This window comes from Astatotilapia calliptera, chromosome 3, assembly GCF_964374335.1.
Source record: "Astatotilapia calliptera chromosome 3, fAstCal68.1, whole genome shotgun sequence".
In the NCBI taxonomy this organism is placed as follows: Eukaryota; Metazoa; Chordata; class Actinopteri; order Cichliformes; family Cichlidae; genus Astatotilapia; species Astatotilapia calliptera.
In genome coordinates this window covers 29,225,529-29,253,409 of record NC_137424.1, presented here as the reverse complement: position 1 = coordinate 29,253,409, position 27,881 = coordinate 29,225,529, and the positions used below count along the sequence as shown (strand labels likewise).

The window sequence follows — 27,881 nt, the reverse complement described above, 5'->3', positions numbered from 1 at the left end:
GGCAACTGTTGTGGAGAAATGGCAAAATTGAGTCCTTTGGCTAATACTCTCTTTTCAGGTTCAGTGAGAATCCTGTCTGAAAAGGCGGGGGTTTACGACACCAACTCTCTGCCATCTATAATCCAGTTTTGAGATCCCTTCCCAGACGCATTAACGCCCACTCACATCCTGGGCCATCTGACCTCAGGAATTCGCATGATAAGGTGGGGCCAGGTTTCACAATGAACACACCCGAAACTGGCTGATTGGGACCCACACCCAGTTTCACACCTTGGCACAGGCGATTAGAGGATCATCAGGGGGTCCTTTTGTCCCTCTGTGGGGGGACACTCCCACTAGGTTTATATCTGGGACTCTCCACCATTTGACCTTAGAACTGAAGAAGCTTCTCGGATGAGAGGTGAAACGTCTTCAAGTAACTTAAAGAAGTCCAGACGCTTTTCTTTGCAAGCTTCTTTGACTACGATGACCTGGATGACTGAGAACCTTCACAGACAAGTCTGTATGGTATTAGCACACAGTCTAAGGAGCTTGGAAAGAAAAGCATCTGGACTTCCTTGAAGACGTTTCACCTCTCATCCGAGAAGCTCCTTCAGTCCTAAGAGCAACTGGTGGGGAGTCAGATTTTAAGAGGGTCATAGACTCCCTATTGATTCTTTACCTAATCACATGAGCCAAGGTGTGAAAACAGGTGTGGGTCACAATCAGCCATGGTTTCGGGTGAACCCATTGTGAAGCCTGGCCCCACCCTATCATGTGATTTACTGAGGTCAAATGGTCCAGGATGTGAGTGGGCGTCTGGGAAGGGATCTCAAAACTGGATTATAGATGGCAGAGAGTTGGTGTCGTAAACCACCACCTCTGTTCAAAGATGGTCGTTCACAGTGGACATAGATGGCTTCTTTCACTCCTCTTTCAATCTGGGACTCTTCACCAATTGCTCTTAGAACTGAAGAAGCTTTTTGGATAAGAGGTGAAACATCTTCAAGGAAAGTTAAAGAAATACAGATGCTTTTATTTCCAAATTTCATAGACTATGATGTAGGGGTGGGTTTTTATAATCGATTCATCGATTAAAATCGATTCTGGCTTGGATAACGTAAAATCGATTCATTAAAATCCTGAATCGATTTTTTTAATATAAATTTATTTTGCCCGAAATGCCAGAATCTCTGGTGACATCTCACAAAATTTCAAGAACCACCAAACAGTTAAGACAGTAAATGAGAGCAGGTACACGGATTCTGCACATAGACTTAAACACACAGCGCGACCCGCGGATCAGAATCAGTGAGATGTCGCCTTTCTCACGGTCGGGGCTGAAAGCCGACAGCTCGCTGATTCTGATCTGTCGGCGGGTCCGCGCTTTGTGTTCACGCCCTTTATGAGCCGATTCTAAAGCTGTTAGTTTGATCTCTCTCCAAACAATATTGACCGAACCAGCAGCAGAAGAAGATCCAAACGCTTCACATAAACATCGTCATGAATTCACTCTGACTTTTACTGTTTTGCTTCCACCGCGATGCACAGCTCTCTCTCTCTCTCTCCCTCTCTCTCTCTCCCTCCCTCTCTCTCTCTCTCTCTCTCTGTACTTCAAGAACAGTTTCGCTTTCTTCATTATTCGCTTGCTTGTTACACAAGTCTACTGTTGTTTACAGCGCTGTCAGCCGCTGTTTTTTTTCCCTTTTACATTCTTCCGAAAAGAAAACCTCATTTCTGCTGTTCAATACTGAATAAATTTAAACTTTTTAAAATTATTCAAAATGCAAAACGCTTAACCGTGTCTCTAATAAAACCGCTGTAACTTCAGAGGTGATGTTCATATGTTGATTAATGGTTTTCTTTCGTTTTTGATGTACTGCAGAATATTTTTATAAAATCCCAGGCCAGGAAAACCACCTTCATGTTTTTCTGTGTTTTATCTTCAGCTACTTTGACACAAAAGCATCTGCTGTGATGCTCACACCTTTGATAAAGTCTTGCGAGTGTCAGCTTCCTTTTTATAGATACAAAAATATGTAAATGTACTGATCTGAATTATAATATTTCTGACTGTCAAAATTTCCCAGATTTAAATCGAATCGAATCGAATTAAATCGAATTAAATCGAATTAAATCGAATTAAATCGAATCGTGGATCGAATCGATTCGGGACCTTGTGAATCGGAATTGAATCGATTCTAGAAATCAGTGACGATACCCAGCCCTACTATGATGACCTGGATGACTGAGAACCTTCACAGACTTATTAGCACATGCTTCAATGCATGAGCTACTTGCAGGAACTATTTGAAGGCTACATGATCCACGTGACAAATTGAAATCTGAACCCCTGCTGATATGATAACTGCTAATCCAATTCTACAGCAACACCACGCCACAATTAATCAGGTGTAATAAACCAAATTCTAGGCTTCAAAGAATGGACATTTGGATGAAATTGACAGGGATGAAAATATTTATTGGGTCTATATTATTTATTTGCTGTTTGATTTAATTTGTACTGAGACGCTGACGGCTAAAGCAAAACGATCGGACAGATGGGAGCTAAAGATTACTATAGTTGTGCTATCCAAACTTTTAGAGTTTAGAGCCGACTTATTGTTATCTCAGTTTTGAAATCCAGTCCAGTTGGGTACAGTAGGTGCCTGCAGTTCAGGTGTTTGTGAGGTATTTGTAGTTTTTTGTTTGTGGAGTCACCGTGAAGAAACAGAAAAAAAGCCTAACACCTACAGTATATTCCTGCCATGTCATGCCCATAGCATTCTCAGTTACTGCCTCCTGGTTGCAGTATTCATGCAGCCTTTACCTAAAGCCCTATCTCCAGTGAGTCAGGTATGTTGGCTCCTTCATCAAATTACCTCAGCAGCAGGCTCGATGTGTAGATAAGGTCGGAAACCAAGGAAGTAAGGACTCCACCCTAATCACATCATTGAGATCTGCTGCTGCTTCCCATGGCAGACGTTTTCACTAGTTTTGCTTCAAGGCTGACAGCAACTTGTTCACCCTCTTTCACTCTGAAGAACAATAATCCACCTCTGAGGCCAAATATCACAGCCCACACACAGCCTGAGGGTTTGTTTTATGCCTTTACTCCTTTCAATGTTCTCCTGAAATTTCTTTGTCTGTTGCAGTACTGCAATTCTATTGAAACCTAGATACCATTGTATATATTGATAAAAATAATAATTATTTTAGGGGTTTTTTTATTTTATTTTATTTATAATAGTATTACAATAGCAGTAATGGTTATTGATTTAGTTTATGTGGATATTTTATTTTATATTTTACTATGGATTTAAGTTTATTATCAAACCACTTATAGTGTGTTAGTTGTAAATACTAAGTTGTATGAATGGCCTGCCTGTCATTTAAAAACCCCATACCACTGCTGGGGAATTACGGGTTTTTTTGCTAATTACTTTTTAAATTGTCCATCCATACATTTTCTGCCATTTATCCAGGACTTATCTGACTTTTGTCAGGGCAGCAGCCAAAGGAGAGAAGCCCAAACCTCCCTCTACCCAGCAAACTCCTTCATTGTAGCTGGAGGTATTCCCTGGCCAGCTAAGAGACGTATTCTTAGTGTGTCCTGGGCCTATCACAGGGCTTTCTCCTTGTAGGACTTGTCCAGAACACCTTATCCATCCTATTCTAATCTGATACACAAACCACCTCAGCTGGAGAAGTAGTGGCTATACTCTATCTCTATGATAGCCACAGTTCAAGTAAAACAGATTTCCACAATTGTATCCACAATGTTATTCTGTTGGTCAAAACCCATGCTCAGCTCTTTCATTTCCACAATGGACTGGTACAGTGTGCCCATGTCAAAGGTTACAAAGAGCAGCTATAGACACTGTCATTGTCAATGTGAATGTTAAAGACTCCAGTATGCAGTCACGATGGAGTCATCAGGTGGAGTACCCTCCAGCACTGCATCCAGAGATTCAAAGAAGGTTGGGTACTGTGGACTGTCATTTGGCATATAAGCCATGATGCATTCCACAATCCGAATACTCAGGAAAGCAATCCTGTCATCCACTGGGAAAAATACCAATGTACAGGCAGTGAGCTGTGTGATACCCACGCTACCCACCCCTACCTACTGCCTCTTGCTGAGGGAAACTCCAGACTGGATCAGTCTAGCACCTCTCAAGGAAACTGGTTCCAAAGCTAGAGCCATGTGTTGAGGTGAGCCTAAATATATCTAGCCAGTAGCTAGACTCCATGTCCCAGTAGCTCTTTGTATTAACATCACCCATGATGTATTTGGTGTGGGAGAGTTTACCAGGGGCAACCCCCCCTAACAAAATAGCCACTGGGATCAGTTGGACAAATAAACCCCTCCACCATGATAAGGTGGTAGCTCACAGATTTTTTTAATTGTGTTTTTGTCAAGTAACTGTCGACTGCAATATGGGTGAAGGGCTCACACTGATAAGTGTAGAAAAGCTGAAGAGGCAGATTGATAAGAAGGGCTCATGAATGTATCTTCATTCTTCTTTTCACTGATTCAGAAAGTGCTATTTATGCACACAACTGAAATTCTGTTTGCACTTACTCGTTTAAATGTCAAGCGTAATATTTAGGTAACATTTTACTATTAATACTGAACGAGATATATATTATATACAGCTCTTCAGCAAGCGTTTTCACCATTATTTGGTTAAAATAAATTGTTGTGAGCAGTAACATGGCCATGCGCATTCCCACAAACAGAACTCGTGTTTCCAAATTAAAATTGTGTGCCTCAGAAGCCTCAGTTTGCCTCTGTGAAAGACACCTGTCACACCTCTCAGAAGTCGCTGTGGTGACGCAAATGGAATTTCATAACAGTATGAGCTGTGTCACATTAGTGTTTATTTTTTGCCTCCAAGCACAGAAATAAATATAGATTGTGCCAAGTTTAACTCGCATACTTTTACTCAGTCTCCAGTGCACCCGCATTCAAACACAGACAAGTCATAAAGTTAAAGTGAGGATGCTATTTAAAGGCCAAACACTGAATTATTTCTTGTCGGTGACATTTTTTCTCTGTGAATGAATGAAAGTACCATTTCAAATGATTTACCCGAGGCAAATCGTGTTCTTAGCACTGAGCTGTATGAACGTTGTACCTCATGTCAAAAGCTGTGAAGCCTAAGTAACTGTAGCTTGTTAATAATTTATATTTTGCTTCTCTGAGTGGAAACTGGCGATCTCACCTTGTTCAGCCTGATATCTCTCACTGAATAGTGAAGAAGTCTATGAAGCAATAATGAAAAAATGAAAAAAATTAAAAATATGCTAAAAATAAATGGTCAACAAGTTCTTTTGAATACGGTATAGAGAGAGATCCTTTAATATTCTACTTTTAAGACAGTAATAGGATGATTTTGTAATTGTCTGTATGTAGCTCTTAAAATAATGGATAAACTATTTCAGTCTGAGTACAGCTGCAGGAGGTTTTGGCACATCCACTGGCTAATTTGTTTAGTGCAGTTTACAAGTGATTAAAGGGGACCGAAAATCCTGAGCTGAAATAGATATGTTCAGTGTGTCATCTGCATAACCACAATAGGAAATAATCAAATGGTCTTCACTGTCTGCAGTGAACCTCCTCTGTGGGGATACAGGAGGATTTATTCCTTACAGTTGGATACATAGCCAACTATGTATATCTATTTTCCTTAATAAATGAAAATTCTTCACTAATTCTATAAGACTTCATCAAAATAGAATGCATGCTTTTTCCCTTTAGGTAAACACCAACTAATTGCAATAGTTGCATTGACACCTCTGTATGAGTAAGAATTTTCCTGCAGTCTCTCAGCAACTCACTAAATTCAAAGCCAATTGCCCCATTTTAATACATTTTCCACCAAAGCCAAAGATTACTGCTCTGTGTATAGCACTGACTGACATAGTCAAACTTTTCTGGTTGTACTTTCATTGCAGGAGACCACACTAAGAAGCATTTAGTTGGTGTTTTTGTCAGTAGACAGAAGTGTGCTGGTGAGATGAAATAAATGCTGTGAAACAGTTCAACTAGGAGTCATGCTGAGTTAGTGTTTTACTGAAATCATTTATTTGTGACGGGTTGTTTATGTTGTTGTCTAACACATACCATCTCTGTTTTTTACCTCGCATGCTTTTTGAAAAGTAGCAACTCTGAAAACATAAATGATCTTTGTGGGTGTAAGTATAAAAATAGCAGCGGCTTAAAATAACTTAGAAAACTTAGAAAGGTATAACTTTAAAACTTAAGTTGTTTTGTTTTTACTTCCTGTATTTTCTAATGTAGCCAACTATTAAGATTTGTCCAATTTAATTACAGCAGAGTGAATGCATTGCATATGTGTTTGTGTAATCATAACATTTGTGTCAGAGTAGTTTGACTTGTCAAGTGCAACTAACTCAATTTGAACTAAAAGGTTAATTGCTCAATCGCTCAGGTTTTTATCTTCCATTGTGTAGTGGTTAACACACTTGCAAGCAAGCAAAATATCACTGGTTCAATTCCAGATGATAACACAAAGCTCCTTTGGACTGGACCGGATAATCGATTCGGCATTATATAAATAATATTTACAATTTTTTTTTAAATATCATTACAGGTTAGCGGCACACAGTCACAATAGATAACGGATATATATATTACCTTAAGGTTAGACTGGATCTAAATGAAAGAGCCAGTCACAACAAGTCACAACCAAAGAAGCGAGTATCCAGAAAAATGGTTTTGTTCTACCCGAATTATCATTTTATTTATTTAATTTTTGTTTTTGAGAAACAAAAAGGTTTATTCTTCTTCTAAGTGGACACATCCCAGAAGTGCTTTTCCAGATAAAAGCTCTCTGGGCTCTTTATCCAGGAGCAGGACTATGGTACTGTAAAGAAGAGAAGCTAACCAGGATTACAGACAGACAGAGAGAAAGAGATGAAGATGAGAGAGGAAGAGGGCAACTTCCTGTGTGTGTGTGTGTGTGTGTGTGTGTGTGTGTGTGTGTGTGTGTGTGTGTGTGTGTGTGTGTGTGTGTGTGTGTAAAACTGTAAAAACAAACTAATGAAAACGTCCTTAAGCTTCATTTTCCAAATAAAAAAAAAAGTACATTAGAGTTTATGGTGAACCTCTTGTATTGTGATGGTTACTTTTCTTTTTTTATTTCTTTTTTTTTATTAAGCTACAGTGTAAAAAAGAGAACATTTGAGCCAGGGGTCTTTAACTCACTGATCTGGGTGCATCTTTGGGGTTGTATCAGAAAAAGCATCTGGTGTTAAAATCTGTCCTGAATCGAACATTTAGAACAGGGGTCTCAAACTTATGAGCTGTGGGCCACTGCTGGCACTGTCATCTCATGTGAGGGCCACTTTAGTACAAAGACAAACAAACAAGAAAACACCCACAAATATTTCCAAAAATGCTTGCTTTTTTAAATTTCCACTATTGTATAACAAGACAAAACTGCAGACATGAACACATTTTTTTCTCGCTCTTAATTAACTGAACCCTTTCATTAACCTACCAAATAAACAAATTGGTCTTCTCTTTCTTGCCAGACACGTGGGAGCACTTGTGCTATAATTTTGTTCATATTTAACAAAATAAATGCAGACATTAGTCTTTGAGTGCTAGTGAAAATTGTCTCCATTACAAATAAGTCTCTCACTGAACTAACACAGCCAGTACCTCAACATGTTTCTGCTCTCTGCTCATATCGCCTTCATATTAACTCATTTTTGGCTTTTTAAGGAACTTATTTTACCATTACAGTCAACAACAGCAAATCCTCCCTAACAAAAAAGTAACTTCAAGGGCCAAATTGCATTATATTTTGTCTCTTCAATATACGAGTAGGGGTGATGTGGGCTGCAAGCGGCACCCGGGCTGCGAGTTTGAGACCCCTGATGTATCTGAAGTGGTGATTAGTTACAGCCTAATTAAAGAATTCCTACGTAAATAAATAGTATGAAGATTCTCCTTGGATGATAAAAATGTATTTATGATTGAAAACAGAGCCTAACATGAGAAGTTTTCCATAAGGTTCAAAGGTTAGAGATAACACACAATTACACAACATGAGGAATGTTCTATTTGAAATGCACCGTGTTCCTTTCATCATTGGACAGTAACGCAAACGACAAGAAATAAAAGCTTCACTGCTTCAGTACAGTCATTCAAATATTTAACTTTATGGTTTTTAGATGATAACATTTCACATTACCAAACTGTCATGGATGTAGTTATCTAGATCAACACGTAGAGATTTGCAGGTACATTAATTTATTAAGTGGTTACAGCAGCGTTCGGTTAAGAGGGTTTAAAGCTTTAGCGGAAAATGCTTGAAAGACATACGCAAAGATTTACTCGTTCATATCGAGTTTACTTGCGCACATACAATCTGTAGAGGTCAGTCCAAGTTGGTCCCATCGTCTTTTTTTATATTTGTTTCTTAAAAATGAGAACAAACAGTATCTTTTACAGTATATAAAGTCAGTACACAGTTGGTGGTGTACGTTTATCTGTGTGCAGGCGTGAGCACTGTTTCAATCTTTTGTGTGTGCCATAGACAAGAATGGTTAACAGCTAAGCAGTGCAGAGCAGGAGGTGCCGAGAGTGACATGCAGTGCAGTGTAGAAAACTTGGCTATGGTTACAAAAACCAACTCAGCTCTGGAGCTTGCTCGTACACTGTGGATCATCAGCCTTAGTCCCAGTATGTTTCCTTTATGAAATATCTTCATGAGTGCTTTACTCTTACTGGAATCCAGCTGGGGTTATTTACTGTACTACAGGGGTCACTTCTGGCTTTATGGCTCTGCCCCTGGGTCCTATCACCTCTCCAGAATGATATATCTTCACTAAAACATGATTACCCCAGCTCAGTGTCCCACACTGTTAAGAGGGCTTCCATAACTTTATATTTGTACACAGCTGCCATAACATGGTATTACATAGGAGCAAGTTTGCCACTTTGTACATCTTTATTTTTCTCACTTGTGTGCTCACTTTGGCTTTGGAAAAGTGGAAAGGCATGATAGATGAGCTGTCTCATTTGCCCAGTTCCACTGTCTTCGCCTTCTTGTCTCGAACACACACACACACACACACACACACACACACACACACACACACACACACACACACACACACACACACACACACACACACACACACACACACACTTCTTACTTGTTCTTGTCATTGGCTACACTGCTTGTTTGAAAGCACGTTTGGCGATTGCAGAGTGAGCAGGGCAGCTGATAACACTCAGGAGCAGGAGATACACTTGTCAGAATCCAGGATATTAACAAACAAACCTTGGGAGACTGAGCCCTATTGATTGTGTTTATTCCTCTGGCACCTTTTTGCCCGTCGCCTTCATCCGCTAGTCTGGACATTTAAGCTCTGTTCCAGATCTTGTGCTGGGACCTAAAATAAAGAAAAAGGCAAAGGCCCCCACAGTCCAACTGTTCTGGCCAGGATTCCTGCTCTGCTCCATGTGTTTCAGACTGAGGAAGCTTTTTTTCACCACACACATCTAATGACAGCAATCTTGCCAATATGGATGAGAGCCTATTCTGGGCCGCTTTGTTTATAGTTGGCACCAATATACGAGAACTCTGACCAACAGCTTGTTGGACTGAGGTATAAATTGTCCTCTCTTGACTTTTTGCATTTTGAGTAAGCTCGCAAAATGTATATTTTCATGATTTTAAGAAGGCATTTTTTTAAAAAGAGAGCCCACCTATGAGGAGGACAAATAAATCTTAAAACATTTTCAAATCCTGTATGTCACAGTGTTACATATGGGCGTTAGCTTCCATAATGTTTACATTAATGTTTAGATTTCCATTTAACCCCCCCCCCAATTGGTCTTAGCAACTACTGTATGCTTTCTTTAATACTTAATACTTTTCTTTAATACTTCTCACCTACGAGCTAATGTAATAGCTCCACTCTTTTAATTGGAGCTTTGCCCCCACAGCATAGATCAATATTTCAAACGGAAATTATGTATGTTTTTCCCCCTCTCTCTCATTTATTTTGAATCACCTATTGAGCATTGGATCAGATCCAAAGGAGTGTGGTGATTGGTGGGTCTAATTAGTTAGTCTGTGTATAATGTACAGTATAGTTAGCATGATATGTTGGAGAGCAGGTAACAAAAAGCACAAGCAAGCTCTAACTTGCTGTGATGTTGCCTTTACTAGATCTTTATTCAGATTGAAGTGTATGTGAGTCGTGTGTATGTTAGTGAACTGTTGAATACAACTATCTTTCTTTATTGTACCCATAGTTTTTTTTTTAACCTCTTTGCAAGATTGCTTTTATTTAATAAAAATAGGCTTAATTGGATAATCGGGTGTTTTGAGAGTCAGAGATGCAGAATAAATGCAGCCAAGGAGAATCTTTTTTTTTTTTAATTAACTCGTTTTTTAAATGAGTTTGAATCCCGCTGAAGGATGAGTTATTTGCACAGGAGAAATGAAAGTGAATGTCAAGAAGTTAGCTGTTGCATGAAAGAGTCTCTTTTGACCTTTAAGACCTTTTTATAACACAATATTAATGCTGACTTTTATACAGCCTTGATAGTTGTTTTCTTCCGTCTCAATTAGCAGCCCTGTGTTAAGGCTTATGTGTGAAACAGTGCTCTGGTAGACCTCAAATGCTAATTGCATTCTGACTTTTCTTTTTTCTGTGTGCTATTATATGTCATTTTGTCTTGACTATTTTTTATGCGAGCAGGAGTACGGTGCAAGCGACATTTGGCTTTGCTGTTTAAACTGATCCATCTTTTTCCTTTTGTCTTTTCTTGTTCTTCGCTTACAGGTGATTCATCGCAAGTTGGTAAGTCAACATCTTTCTTTGTTTTTGCCACATGTACGCTCACCTCGATTCCGCGACAGTCGATCGGTTGCAGACGACCTTTATTACACAGTGTAGTCGGCTGTGTGTGAATGTTTATATCCACGCAAACCACCCGCTAATTATCCTTTTGAATTCTGCACTGCTAGTGTACACTGAGCAATGAAACTGTTGAATAGAAACACATTCCTCTTCCTGCCTTTCACCCTCTCATTTATATTCTTTACACATCACACTTATTTGATTTTGTGTACTATATTACCTTCTATAGTTGTTTGCACTGTATATTGAATGGGGATTTCTAACAGTTTACTGTGAAAAGATCAAACTCTAAATTCCTGCTTTGGGAGTCTGATGAATTGCACCGCCTTGTAATGTAGATGCAAATTTTAAAGCTCCCATTGAGTGACTAGCCAGTTTGGGAACCCAGACATAATTCTGTTTGAATAATGTATGTTACTGCACTGGCTTTCTTATCATGATATAAAATTCAAGGAGTTGTTCCTTTTTTAGTTTCAACCTCATAAAATGATTCATGCAGGGGCTCAGAGTCTGATGTATGGATTTTAGTAAAAGATTCTTGTTACTTTGGTCATGAGCTTCCATTCATTTATTACCATAGTTTAGTGCTTTCCTTTTTATAATGGGCCATTAATGGCTGCCCTTCTCTTTGCTGCCTACTGCCCAAAATTAAAAAAAAAAAAAGTTTCCTTTCAAAGTGAAGCTCTGAGAGGAAATTCAGAGTTATCGTCAAATTCTATTTGTTGTCTTGTTCTTTGCTTGGCCTGAGGTGCTCTGAGGGGTGTGCTGTGAAGCAGGATGAATGGGTTAGTGAGATATGCTGATTTGTTGCCAAGTCTCTTTTAAACTGATTGTTTTGAGCATGCAGAACAGATTAGAAAACTGCTTGGTGTGCATTGCATTTCTTTCATCGAAACACAGTGTCAGACTCCAATGCACTTCTTCAGCTGCATTTCGCTTACACCAGGTTGTATATCCTTCGTGTTTCTCCGCAACTTGTTACTCCTGACTGAAGAGTCAAATGACACATTAAATATCCTCTTTTATGTGAGCATGCATGGCACCTTAAGAAGAACGCGTGGGTTACATTGCCTCTGATAAGGGTTTTAGGTTCTGTCCAGGAAATGCCAAGAAAAGCTGTCTTCATTGAACTCATTTAGTTCTACAACTCTCAATAGTGTCAAATAATTTATTTTAACATAGATCGATGCTTTGTCTATAAATATGTCTTTAAATATGCTGACATGTCACAGTACGCTAGATTTCTGTAAACACTTAATTTTAAATCAATGGGCGTAAAACAGATGAAGGATTGGGATAGGGGTACGACAGCAGCCGCGGTCAGACTAATGAGATGTATCAACACCTCGCTGAAACAGTTAGAAAATGAGATGTGTGAATTTAAAAACTCTAGCTCGCAGCACTTTGTAGCAGTAAACTATTGCTTTAGTGATGTGTCAGTGTTATCACTTCCCTCCTAATAATTAGCTTTGTCTCGCTGCAGTACCCACTATGCATTATGAACCTGCAATAGTAATCTACAGCACAGCAAAATGTGTAGCATGTAATGAGAAAAATAATGTGCAGTTATTCTCACATAGCGGTGATAAAGAGGTTTTTAACCCATTCTCTGGGGTGTATTTTCCCCTGTGAGTTCTGCACTGTGGTAATTGAAGCATGTCTCCTGATCCTCATGTGGTTAATGTGTGTGTGCGCGTGTGTGTGTGTGTCAAGGTTTGTCCAGCGAGTGTTTGGCCCAGAGATCTGATGCTGTCTGAATACTAATTTGAAATTTTGTCTGACTGCGGCAGCTTGGAAACTGGGTGGGGACTAGAGGTTTAGTTAGGGACAAGTTCATCCCAAGGGTTACTGTGCAGAGTGGAGAGCACATCAGGTCCTTACCACCCACTAAGAATCAAGATTCAAAGTGGGGGAAGAGATTAAAACTGATTCAAATTTGATCTGGAAAGCTGGTGCAATTTGAGTTTCGTCGTTATTTAAACCACTGGGCAAAGAACAACGCTATACTTTGTTTTGATTTGTGATATAAGCTATTTCTGCACCAGTCTGCAAAGTCAACATGGCTTTGGTCCTGTAGATATTGGAGGATTCACTAAAATGTAGCTACTCATCAGCTCATCTGGTTCTGCAGACTCTGTTTCATGCAATATTTAATTAGTGAAAAGGTTGCACTGTAGCCCATATGCCCAACCTAAATCACTCAGGCTTTCTTTAAACATAAGCTGTATATAAAATAATACTTCATTGATTACTTGATAGACACAGTCACACTGTCTTGAAAGGCAGTAACAACTTGCGATTGCAGCACTTCACATTGCAGCTTTCTAAAAGTCAGTCGATTGGTCCAAACGTACAGTGCTTGTTTTCTTCAAGTTTGTTTCAAACTTGATAAGCTGTCAAAATACTAGTGCGGTGTACAGATTTGCACATACGCTGACATCTTTCCCATGGGATTTTGTCAGAACTCATTAAGTATAGTTAAACCTATATAGGAAAGAATGTCTCATCTATCTCCACAGCCATTTGCCAGTGTAGAAATGTGTATTATTGCCACTAGTTATTGTTGTATTTTTGTACAGGGTCCAGTTTTTTGTTTTTTGTGTTTTGTTTTTCTTTTCCCTGTCAGGCTTATGAGGCAGGTTGTGGCAGAGATAATTGTTGTCCCTTAGATGTGGAGGCAGGGAGGCTGACTATAAGCAGAGATCCTTATCCTATTGCTGTATTTCATTCTGACTCAAAAAAAAATGGCGTTGGCAGAAGCACAGACATCTTTCTGTGTACCTCGCTCTCTCTCTCAAGCCTTGTTCACCAGAGATCAGATGATTAGCATCTCTTCCCCTTTTTCTCTCTCCTCCCTTTGAATGCCAACCTCAGGCGAGTCAGAGCCAGAAAAAGCCTCTTCATGCTTGCCGATGCTGCAATGGGATTGGCCGACTCACCACACATGGTACAAAGAATGCTCGGTTAACCACACATCCACAGTTTGGAATAGAAAATGAGGGATTCAAGCTGGTGGATGGTGCCACTTAGAAAGTGGAATTTTTTTGTTTGTTGGTTGGTTTTATACAAGTAAAATGTTTTATACACAAGTTCATTGAAAACTTGTTAAGGCTTTGAGTTTTTATGTTTTTGCTAAAAACATTGTGCCAACAATCAAATGCATTCAGATGTAGCACCTTTAAAACTGAAAGTAATTTGTTGTGGAATAAATTGGATGGCAGCCTAAAACTGCGTTTCTGCCAATAACTAATATTCTGATGGACCTTTTGGATCCAGATATTCAAATGAAGCATTAATTCTATTTTGACAATGAAAAACCATCATTGCATCAAAATAATGTTAGAGTCTGCACAAAACTAGGTACCTCCACCAAGGAAGTGCCTAATATATGTGGATATTCTAAAAATGACATCATGTTATTATGACTTTATGTACATTACAATAACAGGCTGTAAATGTCACGGTCTGGCTGGCAGACCGTGGGGAGATGGGGAAATAGGACCCAAACGCCGGACTCTTCAGTGCAACAGTGTTTATTTACAAGGTGGTGAAGTAAACAACAATAAATCCCCAGTTTCCCAGACTCCCGTGTAGTGTCTTCTTCCCAAAAGTCCCCGTGTAGTGCTCTCTGCCCCAGTGTCCCTGCACTCCCTGTGCTCACTGCCCCTTCTCGTCCCACACTCCTCCTGAGGGGAAAACAATAGAGGCAGCCATTAACACTTATCCCAGCAGGCATACACTCACACTTGACTTGTTTGAAGACTGACGTGTAGTCAAACGCAATAATCCAGCGTCGGTGGAAGCTCCATCGCTCATCTAAATAGCTCCCCCGACGAGCCCAGATGAGGAGCAGGTGTGCGGCCAGGACTTCGGGTGTGGCCAGCCCTCAAGTTAGACCATGCCCCCAGGGCTGAAGGTGCCTGTAACTTGGCCACAGCAGAAAGGCAAAACACACACACACACACACATACCTGCCTACATACAGATGTGCATAGGGGCAGTGCAGACAACACACCAAATAATAATAATAATAATAATAACAACAATAACAATAATAGTCACAGTCCCCACTGCCCACGGACCCCGAGTCCCCAGAGCCGGGTCCGTGACAGTAAATGTCTAAATAGCTAACAATTTAAATTTATTGCTAACATTAAAATACATTTAATGGAACAATAAAATGAAAAAATATATATAACCTTTTAACCAAACTTCACATTTTCAACGTAGCATAACTAGCATATTGATGTACGTCTGGCCTGTACAGGCTCAGTCCTCATAATAAAAGCCACATTAACTGCACAATTTGTTAAGAATGCCCCTTGTGGTTTTAATCCACTGGGGCTTCAGTTTCTCAGATGATGGAAGCACTTGGGGATTTATGCTTTTGAACATTTGAACATTTTGTAAACCATTTACTTAGTTGATACCTTGAAAGAAAGATGTGTATTTTGCACATTTCTGTTACATTTGTTTTAAAAAGCATGGCAAACAGGACAAAAATAACATTCCATTATACCTGGAAATGTAACCAATACTTAAGGTATTCCCTGCCTCCTGATAAATAACACAGGATAGGAAGAGCACAACAAAATGGGCAATCCACAATAAAAACTCAAGCCTGTGGCCAAATTTACATACTAAAGGAGAATGGTAATGAGATAGCTACCTGAGATAATTACTACTCAAGGCGTCCGGCTCTTATACTTTACCACAGGGAACCGGTTTAACTCACTACAATTAAATGGGCACTCATTTGCTCCATTTGATGCACCATTTATGCCATTTTATGCCCCACTGTGTCTTAATTGAGTGTTGACTTAAATATGAAAATTTTGAGCCAACAGAAGTTTAAGGATGCAGATTTGGATATCTAATGGATGGATATTCTTCTATTTAAGATTATTAGAAAAAAAAATACAGTATTTTTTTTCTTCTTGATTTAATCACAATCACTTTCCAGTGGCGTTTTTATGGATGCACATTTGAACTAAGATTTACAGCTGTTTGTAAAACGGCTATTGACCTTATCAAAATTCTTCTTGTGTACTCCGCTCTTTAGCTCTCGTCAAATACCTTTTTTTGTGTGATTTCTACTGAGGATTATTCTTGCTGGCTAATTTTGAAAGGGATATTGTTTTTTAATACACCTGCCTAAGCTAATATGTATCCTGCCACTGCATAATATCTAATGTGGGGTCTGGCAGGGACTGGGTTATAGAACTTAACTTTTCTGACATCCACATATTCAGGCCTTTATTAATAAGTAATCAGGACAAATAAGAGTCAGCATGTATATTTAGTTTTACTGCAGTGTTGCCTAGAAATACTATTATTAACATCAATGACTTCTATAATATTCCTCTTCCTATTGCCGACTATGTAACTGCTCTGCTGACATCCAGCCTTTCTTCGGAGGCTGGAGAGATCTCTGACATGGCAATCAGTCAAACTTACTGCCATTATATTTCATCTCTGTCCTGCCTCAAACAAATAAATTAAACTGTAATATCTTGACTGCTGAGAAATTGCCTTGGATTGTTATAAATGATGGCGGGTTGATAGTGTGTGATCGTTGAACTTGCTGTATTCTGCTTAACAGTGTGAGACTACATGTTAGAAATAAGAGATGCAGAGCTCTGCGAGATGCACATTGATGCCAGCATGTGAAGATTTATGATGTCCACTTCTATTAGCCTCAGAGTAATTGTTAAGACAGCAACGAACAGTCCATAGCTCTAATCCTCAAATCAAAGAGAAGTTGCACAGACCACCAGCCCTCAGATGTGATTTCCTTCACTCCAAAGCTTTTTTCATTTTTCCATCTTGTTGAAAGATCGCAGTATAGAGGCAACTTACTCCCTGTAATTTCTAATGAGCTAGGATTTGATCAGTATTCTTGAAAGACTTTTTTCATCAGTGGAAGCTTTACTGAAGCAAAGATAATGAATTTATGACAGATATTTTGATGTTTTTTGTTTTAATGTGAGGCTGAAGGTATGTTTAACTTTTAGTGAGGGCTAACGTGCAGCAGATTGTAAGAAAAAAAACAACTGCAGTGTCTTCGGGGCTTACAAGAGCAGGTAGAAGAAAATCCTAGAAAAACAAGGATACAGAGATGAAAGGTTCAAATAAAACAATGCATTTTAAGGAGAGGACGCTAGTCTGGAAGACTCTTGAATTTTTAGTGCATGCGGTGTGAAAACACATCCAATTTATACCCCCATCATTTGTGTCAAGTCCAGGTTGATCACACATCTATTCTGTTGATACAACTCCATGTGTGTTTAAGCAACATCTAGCATTTGAGGAGGGGAAAAGAGTAATTTGATTATATTATGGGAGCAGCAGGGGTGTGTGCTAAGTTTGGATCAGACCATTGCTGTGGATGAGCCTCTGCGCCCTGAAGCTCCACAGCTTAGAGGGTGTGTTCATTACCAGCCACAGCTTATTACAAACAGCTGGTGCTGGTTACTACCCCGGGGCCAATCGCATACATTATTACACACCATCACACATTCACATGCATGCACCTTTACTCATATGACTTTAATTTGGCAACAACACTTCCCTGTTTTTTAAAACAATTGTTCCATTCTGTATAGTGTGTGGTATTATGAGTGAGCTCAGTCAGTGGTTTGTTGCTGCTCATTTTCCTTTCATCAGATTTTTCTGCTTTTGGTGATTTTTTATTTTATTTTATTGTATGTTATTTTTTAATATTGAAAGCAGTTTAATTGAAAGGGGGCTTTAAATCAAGGATCATGACATTTTTGCTAAGAGTAGTGAAGCTTTAAACCCTGAGTGGGTTTGAAGTGGAATAACGGATTTGATGATATCCATTCCCGTAGTAAATAGAAGGAAATAAAATGAACTTTTCAACTTACCTTTTCTCATACTTGGACATGAATTTAATACCAAATGTAATTTTACTATGAAGTACTCCATTTAGGGTTAAGAGGTTCGCTTCTTTCAGCGTATTTCCCCAAATCTCAACCTTTAAATGTCAGTCCTGTTTTATTTTTCAGGCACACAAACAGGCAGACTTTCCTGTGTTTCCTCAAGGTCATGACACTACAACTGTGGGTCTGAGGAAGCGATGACAGACAGAGTTGGTGGCTAACAGTCCACTCCTGCCAACTGTAATCGACTGTGAGCACAGTCATCTCTACACAGCAGTACTGCGTAGAGATCAGGTTTTCTGAGAAGGAGGAGAGGGAAACATGAAGCCTAATTTAACAAAAGCATGAGGACAATGAGGACAATCAACACACAAACACACAATAGCAATTCACATCAGTTTCATTCAATTTTCCATTTTTTTTTTTTGCCTATCTCGTTTGGTTCTTTTGCCATCAGAATTATTGTCTAAAGGCGAAGAAAGATGCCCAATGGATTTACTTTACCAAATTGACCATCCCAGCCTTGCCGTAATGGTCTATTTGATTCACCTTTTATTGTTTATTTTATTTTTAATTTTCACTTGCTAGATACGGCACAGATTTGAATGAGGAAAAGAGAAGGGAGAAAGAAAGAGGGAAAGAAAAACGGCGGAGAAGAGGGACGGGGATAAAGGGCAAAAAACAAAAACCAAGAAAATAAGCAGACAAAAAAAAACATGTATCAATCACCTGGATCACCTGTTGAGAATGAAAAAAGAAAACAAGCAGAAGAAAACGAGAGCAATAGAATAAACAACATCACGATGATCTATGCGAATATAACTGTAAATACTAAATATTAAACGTTATTGTGCTAAGATCGACGGCGCACAGTGTGCTTTGAGGTAGGAGCCAAAAAGGGTGTAGTTTGTGTGTGTGAGCACCCGTGTGTACACCTGTGAGCATGAATGCGCTTGTTTTTAAAAGGTTCCTTCATGTAATGATCTGCTAGAGGGTGTGGGGAGCCACTGCCCCGTCCTCCAGGGCATGAAGCAGGTATGGAGGAGATCAAAACTCTAGACATCCGGAGGCCCTCAGAATACAAGAGACCAAGGAAGACCAACAGAGGGGCAGCCGCGCCACTGTCCCAGAAAGAGCTGAGGAGAGTCCCAGATGAGGGCTCACTCAGCAGCCGCGGAGCATAAGCCAGGGGGGGTAGCAGTGACGTGCCCGTGAGCTCCGCCGGCAGCCAGCTGCGCCAGAGTGACCGAGCCCCAGGCCGAGAGGCCGAGGGCACCCCACCCCCGAAGTGGCCCGAGCGAGCCCCAGGCTCCAGGCCCTGATAAGCAGCCACCAAGGAGTGGGCCGGTGTGTACCTGGACGCCCATCCCCGGACACAAAGAACCACCAACGCACCGATGTCTGAGGGCGTCTGCCACTGGCAGGGGAAGTGGTGGTGGGGGGAGATAGGCCTCCAAACCTTAGAGGGCCTGAGATGTCCCCAGAGAGGTGGCGCCTGACACCCAATCTGACATATAGACACAGAAATACAAGCACACACATATACAAACATCCATTTCCTCCCTCATGCTCTCATATGCAATTACTCAACACTCACCCAACGTGGAGACAGACATAAAGAGACGCTGTACACACGATCACACTCCCCAAGCGTACTCTAAGCCCCGGGTCTAGGTACCCTTGCCCCTGGAGGGGGAAACTGCACCCAGAACCAGGTGATGTTACCCTTTTCCCTGCGGTGGGGAGAAGCAGATCGCCCCGACTCCGCAGCAGCAGGGAGGCCCCACATTCCAGACCCCAGTCGGACGGCCAACTTCTCCTCCTAGCCCCGCTGAAGGGGGTTTGAAGACTCCAAACCTCCCTCCGCCCACTCATATGTAGTGTTGATACATGTGATACAGAAGACAATAGACGCCCAGGCTGAGATCTTCCTCCACCTCTCCTGTATCTCCCCCTCCTGCAGAGTGAGTTCCTGAAGAGAGGAAAGCTCCTGCAAGATGTAACAACCTCCCCCACCAGTTGAAGAGCCCCCCAGGTGGCTCGATGCACCGGCCGACTTATCATTTATCAAATAGGTGAAACCTTCGTGTCAGTAAAACAGACTATGGTGGTAGTCTTTTGGCTTTAGGTAATCCTCATTTTATTTTCATTTAACTAACTGCAGCCAACCCCATGTGGTCTCGCTCTTGCTCCTCATCGCTGTGTAGTGTCATATTGTTTCATATGTAAGCGTGGCATCAACACACCCCTTTCTCCCCCACTTGCCGTGTGACGTCTTCAGAGGCCCCACAGATCCCCATACATCCCAGCCACTGTGTATCTGTTAACGGTAACTGCTCTGAGGTTTTCAGGCTCCGGTCAGCAGCAAGCCACAGCCGACCTAATCGATAGGGAACCCAATAGGAGGAATGAGTCTCATGAATCAACCTGTCTGGATATAAACCAATACACATGCACACTTATAGCAGGGTACATGCAGTAGACACTGAGCTACACATATATATATACACATGTGAAAGGCACGTATACTGTACACATGAAAGAAAAATTATTGTTCCTTATTAAAGTCTTAGTGGTCTACTTTTAATTGTTTAGAATAATTTCATTAGGTTAGTACTGTGCATTTAGTGCACTAAATAAAGCACCTCATTTTCTCCACTGCTTCAACAAAACCCTGAATTTCAATTAAGGTGAAGTCACATTGCTTTTGTTTTTCTTGTTTGTTTTTTTTTGGGGGGGGGGTTGCTTTTCATGGCCTTGTCTAAGCATTTTTAGTGCAAACAAGCTTCTACATGAGTTCATGGTTAAAGACTGGAGTGGAATTCAGGATCATCCATGCATAAACATATATGTATGTTTCTGCCTTCATGTACATGCAGTTTTTACTGGGAATCCAAGTGTGACTGAGGCTGCAGTTTCTTAAAATCTTATTATCTGTAAACACATCAAATTCTGTGTTTATCAAAGCACACCATTCACATCACTGATTCTCTGGTATAATCTGTAGAGTCAGTGCAGTCTGTCTTGCTGTAGTTTTATGGAGTACGCATATACACTTAAATTTTGGGATATTTGAGATGTTGCTTTCGACTTTAATTAAGTCCATTTCAAACTGAGTTCATTTAAAAGTACTTGGCAACTAGCAATGTAGGTTGATGTGGGATGTCAGTACAGAGGACTTTCAGTGACTTCCAAGGAAAGAAGTTGAACAGTTTACTTTGAAACTGTAGTAGAAAGTTTCCATTTTATGTACTGCACAACTCATCTCTATTACCCTGCATGATAAGACACAGAAGATTTTAAATATCTATATTCCACCATCTCAGCAGCCAGGTTTGTTATATTCCACCTCATAAAGCTACAGAAAAGAACTCCACACCCACCGGTACAAGAGCCAGGAGTCTAGTTGGTGGTGGGACTGAGGCTGCTGCAGTGCTGCTCTGCAGTTTTATGATGGACTAGCTAGCATTGATAGCACCCTGGTCCCCGCTTGTGATCTCACACGGAGTGTGAATGTTTGCTGTGTGGATGTTTGGATGCGAGTGGATGGCAAAGGATTTCATCACATCTGCTCTTTTCTCTGCATTGACCTGTCTATATCTCTCTTGATGGTTGACAACAGGATGTTTTCCAGTGAAAGTTCATAAACCTGTGAAGGGGACAGGGCCACAACAGTGGAAAATTTACTCATTCCTCAGTTGTTGCATTTTTCTACTCTAAAATAGACTTTAATTATGAGCAAGAAACCTGGAAATATGAGGTCGGTCGTTTCTTAATTTCTGCATCCATTTTTTTAAGTGAAGCTGAATAAAGTTTCTTACTGAAAAAGCTTCCTACCATATGTAGCAAGCTGTTTCAGTAAGAAATGTACAATCTGACAAGTGATGGTAGCTACTAAGATTATCTAAAACCTACATAAACAACTAGAAGCTGTGAAGTCAATTAAAATTAAATAAAGTGTTGTTCAAACTTTTTAAAACTAGATGCTGTATTTGTAAGCTCACTTTAGATTTAGATTACTTGCAAAATCACCCAAGTCTTATAGCAAATATAACACTGATACGAATTTTAGCAATGGCTTTGGAATTCATCTAGACTCTTTTAACCTCAGAAAATGGAGAAACTGATGAAACAGAGCCAAATTATTTTTGTTTCTTTTACGCATAACTACAAGGCTAACTTTAAACAATTATTAGAAAGAATCTGTGCTTAGTACTATATAGTAAAGTGTCCTGTAAACTGGTACTTGCAGGTGATAAATGGGGAGGCCGAGTAGACTCACAGTGTTATCAGTGCTACTAAGGCCTGCAAACTAGGAAGAACACAATATTTTCTCAGGGGTAAGACAAAGCCAGGCCATGAGGCTAACATTGATCTATCGTTGTACAGTCAGATTCATGCTGTAAGGGCCTCGGTAAACAATGTTAGAACAATGTTAGAACAAGAGGGCCAGTGTATGTTCATGAAGACTGGTAGGAACTGTAATTTATGTCTCTGTCTATGCACTAAGTGTCCTCATACAGTTTGATAAGAATCACTCAGACAAAATTTTATATAGTTCATTGAGTGTAATATTACGTAAATACTGCTCTGCAGCCGAGATGATTGAGTTTTTACTAGAACCGTGTGTGTGTGTGTGTGTGTGTGTGTGTGTGTGTGTGTGTGTGTGTGTGTGTGTGATTGATAGATGTGCTTGTAAAAGAAAAAAAGAGACATGTGGCTGTGAAAACGACCAACCAATTAAATCCAATCTGCTCCAGAGGACAGATGACATCATAAACATGCATCATCCTGCCAGTGTGTACACAATACACATACACAGTGTAATATGTGTAATCTCTCTCTCTCTCTCTCTCTCTCTCTCTCTCTCTCTCTCTCTCTCTCTCTCTCTCTCTCTCTCTCTCTCTCTCTCTCTCTCTCTCTCTCTATATATATATATATATATATATATATATATATATATATATATATATATATATCATAATAAATGCACACTAATAAGCATTAGTAAGGTATTACAGCTATTACATTTACAACCCATTACTCCTCCTCGGTATGTCATTTATAAATTAATATAAATGGTTTATTCTTGCATGTTACAAAAGCTCATGTGTAGCATGCTTAATAATAGTATTTTCACGCATTATAAAGTATGGATTCATTATTATAAAAACAAAAGTATTACATTAATTACAAAAAAGGTATTCATGATCATTAATGAGTCATCATGTCATTTAAACAGTTTTAGTAAATAACAACAATTTAGAATGTATCCACATTTATACAGATACACATTATGAAATGAACTGTTTGTCTGGGAGTGTGCTATTACAGGATTTATAAAAACTTATTTCATGTTGTACTTCATGGCTAGTTAAGTATTTTCTATGATCTCAAGTTTGGACGATCTGTATTTATAAATCAAACTGGAAGGTCAACAGCAAGAACCTTGAGCCTTTGTTCAAGATCTTCAATTTAAAAAAAAAAAAAACAGGCAAAGCACAAAGTGGCACAGAACATACAAATATTTATTGCAAGATGCAAAAATATCTCATATCTCAACATTTGCAGAACACTGAAAGGTAAGTAGGACAGACTAGGACAGAAAGAGACATGCTGAGCAGCTACTCTAACTTATATATATATTGAAACTTTTTCATTTAAAACATGAATAAGGTCATCACAAAGCAAATGGAATATTTCTCAGAGCTTCACACACAAGTGTAAACACCACAAATTATCAATCATATTAAACTGTGTGTGAAAAATGTCTCTAGGATGTTTAAGTACTTGGGATTTCTTTAATCACTGTCCACTCTGGTTCATGTCCAAAGCACTCCTGAATATCAAGTTGGGTCAAGTTTTCTGAAAGTCTTGTAAATACCATAACTTGAGAAGCAGATGATGTAGAATTTTGAAATTCATACCACAGATGCATCTACTGGGAGGCTGAGGGCTGCCAGGTTTTTTTTGTATTTTTATAAATTGTGCTATGTTTGAAAAACAGAATGCACTTTTTAAAACTGTCTTTATAAGTCAGGTTTATTTCTCTTTATGTGCAGGTAGCATCCCACACTGCACTGCAATTTTAGGACAGTGAATAGAATACTTAAAAGCTGAGCTTTGCCAGCCTTCCATGTTTATTTCATAAACTTTGATTCTCTTTTCTGCCATTTTATCCAGCACCGATGTAAAGTCACAGCAAAGATGTTTGGCTAGATGTAGAGTTTTGCACACACACACACCTTCACCACCACAATCTGTGTGTCTGGGATAATTGTGTTCTCTCAATGAAAGAAATTGACAGAAGGTGAAGGAGAATTATAATTAGTGTGCAAAAAGTTCTCAGTGACAGCATCTTAAAGTAGACATGCACACACACACTATATTGCCTCTATATTTATCCAATTACTTCCTACTTCTCACCAGTTATTTTTTCTTTCACATGCAACCCACTTAGCACTAGCTCTTGGAGAGCGAGACCATCAACCAGACTAGAAACACATTTGGCACCTCCAAGGTGGGAGTGACAGAGTTGGAAACAGAATGTCAATAGCTTCAGGTGTAGGTAAAACTCTGCCTCCAGCTAAGTATTTCCCTAAAATGAATGAAATGCCTTTAATTGTAATTGGGGTTGCACTCCTACCTTAACACGGCTCATCGCTAAGGGTGAATGCAGGTGCATTGTGTGTAGTGGTGCTCGAAGAAAGGCCATTGGCGACAGTGGCAGGACAGAGTCCAATATAAATTAATGGTAAGCAACTCTATCCCTAACAGTGGTGGCTAGCACCTTGTTTTTTCCATCACCAGTCAAAGAAACAAACATGAATGGCTTAAAATGAGAATCTACCTCAGTATCAGGATTCTTGTCAGGCTCAAAGAGCATTTCAGATGGAGAGGCAGTTTTAATAAGGCCTGTTTCTTTTTCTTTTTTTTGCTTTGCTTTTTCTTTGGATTGCTGTACAAACAGCAATTAAATGCCCCAGCTCATGGCAATAAAAAACAGTCACGGTTTCTGCTGACCTCGTGCACTTTTTTCCAACCCAGTTATGTTGATTTTATTTTCCTTTCCTGAACTACTTTCATGTCCAGACAAACAGAGGCAGAGAACATGGTATTATGGGTTAAAGTAAACAGATCTGCTTCTCTGATGAATGATGTCACCTTTTGCTCATTTAGGCGGATAACTACCTGCTTTGGGAAATATTTATTAAACTCTTCAAGCAAAATAAGCTCTCAGGGTTTTGACTTTATCGGCCTGACATCAAATGTTTACCAAACCACAAATATCTGGTTTGGAGATTTCCCACAATTCTTAAATGTGTGCTGATAAGCCTCAGGGACAAGTTCATAAGTGTGCACCACAGTTTTCTTCACAATTTCACAGTTGAAACTGTCTTTTACTGACAAGCTTGTACATACTTCCTCACATTTGCCCTCACAGTTTAGTGAACCTGCTGTGCACTCAGAAGCACAGAAATATAAATCAGCTTCAGTTTCAGGAAATAGTGGAACTAATTATAGGTGCTGCATGTTATCAGAGCCCATAGCAGTAGTGGTCTGTGCACATGGAAGAACAGAAGCAGGTGTAAATGTGGCATATGGAGATTTGTAGCTTAGTGTGCTCCTCCACCTTCTTGCAGTGGTTCTTGATAGATCACCGCCTTCTGAGGGTCCAAGACTTTGCCGGACCCAACACCACCGATCACCTCAGCAACCTCAGACACTTTCATATCTGCTACGCCTCTGGTGTAGCCTCGGCCATGGCTTCCCTCAGGCGACTCTACAGGAAGCATGTTTTTTAACCAGCTTTGCACACAGAAGAGACTTCAGCTCTGTTTCAGAGGCACTGTAGGGAATCTGAATATCATCAAAATTGCCTACATTAAGCACATCTACATTTTAGCAATTCTCTATTTTCTCCCAAGAAGGGGAGGTCACAAAACTATCCAAAGGAAAAAAAAAACAGCCAACCAAACACAAAGTACTTACTAAATGACCATGAAGCAAGAAATCTGAGTGCAGCCCATCTAGGGGGCCAGGACACAACATGGAAACGGCAGCTATTTCCTCAAGCACCAATGGAAAACTATTGAAGCACAATGTTCTATTTATTGTTTAGTAGATCCAATAACAAAGAAGAACAAAATATCATCAGGATGAGCTTAAAGCCAAACAACGAACAAACAGAACCATTCACCAAGACAAACTCAGATGACCTACCCGAAAAAAACAAAGTACAAAAAAAAGGGGTTTACCTCAGGAGGAAATAATTACCACAAAAAAAGGACAGCCCCCGCTCTATTTGTTCCTTCTCTACTTCTAGACATAAAACATCTACAAATTACAGCGATCACTGATGTGGCTGGCTGGGTGAAAGGGGAAGCAAATGATCCTCTGTAGATGGCAGCCATCTACATGTGATGTGAATGACATAGTAAACATAAACATAATAAATTAAAATGTGCTTGTGGTTTTTCACAGACAGCTAAACACCAGCAACACCTCATATCACTGGCTGTGAGAGTTTCTCTTGTGTAAATCTACAGACTTAAATAATCAGGATACAACTTAATTTTGTGCATTAAGGATGGAGATCTACCTTTAAGACATAATCTATATTTTCAAGGAATCACTCCAGTGACATATTTATTAGTACCAATCGATGCTATGAGACAGCACAGGTGGTGTGTTTGTGTGTGGCTCAAGTGTGTGAGAGCTGAATGGTACTGAAGCCTTGGCCTTGAATACATATAACACCCAATGAAACCCCAGCGCAGCACTGAGGAGTTTGAATTAAAGTGGATTTAAGGGAGACGGGAGTTGGAAGAGAGTAAGGGTTTATAAGTCTGATTGCCTTGCCCACAACTCATAATGAGACGCATTACAGGGCTGATGTTGTAAGATTAGAGTGACTTAAGAGACACGAGCTGTCTTATAGATTAGAATAGAGCTAGAGAGAAAATGGGAGGGGGGGAGTGGCATGGAGGGAGAAAAGGAAGGATTGGCCAGTGATGTAAGGAAGAGGCAGAGACAGAAGTGGAGAAATGTAAATGAAGGAAAGAAGGGAGCCAACAATGTTTTGCAGATGTTGACATGTGGGGGAGGAAAGGCATTGAGAGTGGACAATGAAACAGGCAATTTATGAAAACTGCAGAGAAGCTCTCACTTATTAAAACACTGACAGCCAGTGACAAATATATAGCTCGATATAGTCCATCTCCACCTTGACTGGAATTCAAAACAGGCCGGGATGTCATGTAGAACTTAGACAGGTGTTTATGTTGTCTTACAAAACTGCCAGTGGTCCAGAGAAACCGTCCAGCCATTTCCTGCAGCCCGCTTGTCTGATTTGATAGGCTCTCATATTTGGACGGTGATCAAAAGGTGAAATTCTGATTCAACTCTTAAAAAAATCAATAAATAAAAAGTGTGAAGTAAAACAAAAACAAATAAATCAACCAATCAATAACAAAGTGACATGAAAGTTTCACATGTTCATGCCACTTTGGTGTTCCTTTATTGATTCCTTGCAGGCCTCTTGCTTGCTAGTTTAAAAGCTTATGGATTGATTATAATCTGTGATACTGTCTCTTTAAGCGATTTTTGCAGTTATTGTTATTGACTGTTATTGTTTGATTGTTAACTGACTTGCATTTAACTAATTGACACATTCATTGTCCTGCATGAAGACACAACTAAAACAGCAGAGCCCCAATCCGAAAAAGTTGGACTTTGTTAAATGTAATTAAAAGCACAAAGAAAGGACTTCCATATACTTCATAAACCCCTATTTTATTCACAACAGATCACAGAAAACATATCAGGAATCAGGAACAGAGTTACTGTACTTTTGTATTTCCGATATACGTTTTAATCTTATTTCATTTTGATGTTTTCGTTTTACTTCAGTTTACTTCGGTTAGTTTCCAGAGTGGATTTTATTATTTCATTTGACTTTTTATTGTTGACAAATGTTCAGTTTATGTTTAGTTTTTATCAATTTCAGTGTCCGCTTTGATCTTTTTTAATTATTATTGTATGGAGGCCATATTTCAGAGGCAAGATTCTGGCAAATAATTAGAG

At 39.6% G+C, this 27,881-nt stretch overlaps 1 protein-coding gene across 8 annotated transcripts in view; it reads left to right on the top strand.

Moving 5' to 3' along the window:
* nrxn2b (neurexin 2b) overlaps window positions 1-27,881 on the top strand; it is a 710,873-nt gene that overhangs the window by 237,529 nt on the left and 445,463 nt on the right. For all 8 annotated transcript variants that reach the window (XM_080298328.1, XM_080298327.1, XM_080298329.1 and 5 more), the window contains one exon: window positions 10,816-10,833. In XM_080298328.1, coding sequence (XP_080154454.1) covers window positions 10,816-10,833 — 18 coding nt within the window. The remainder of the gene's footprint in view (window positions 1-10,815; window positions 10,834-27,881) is intronic.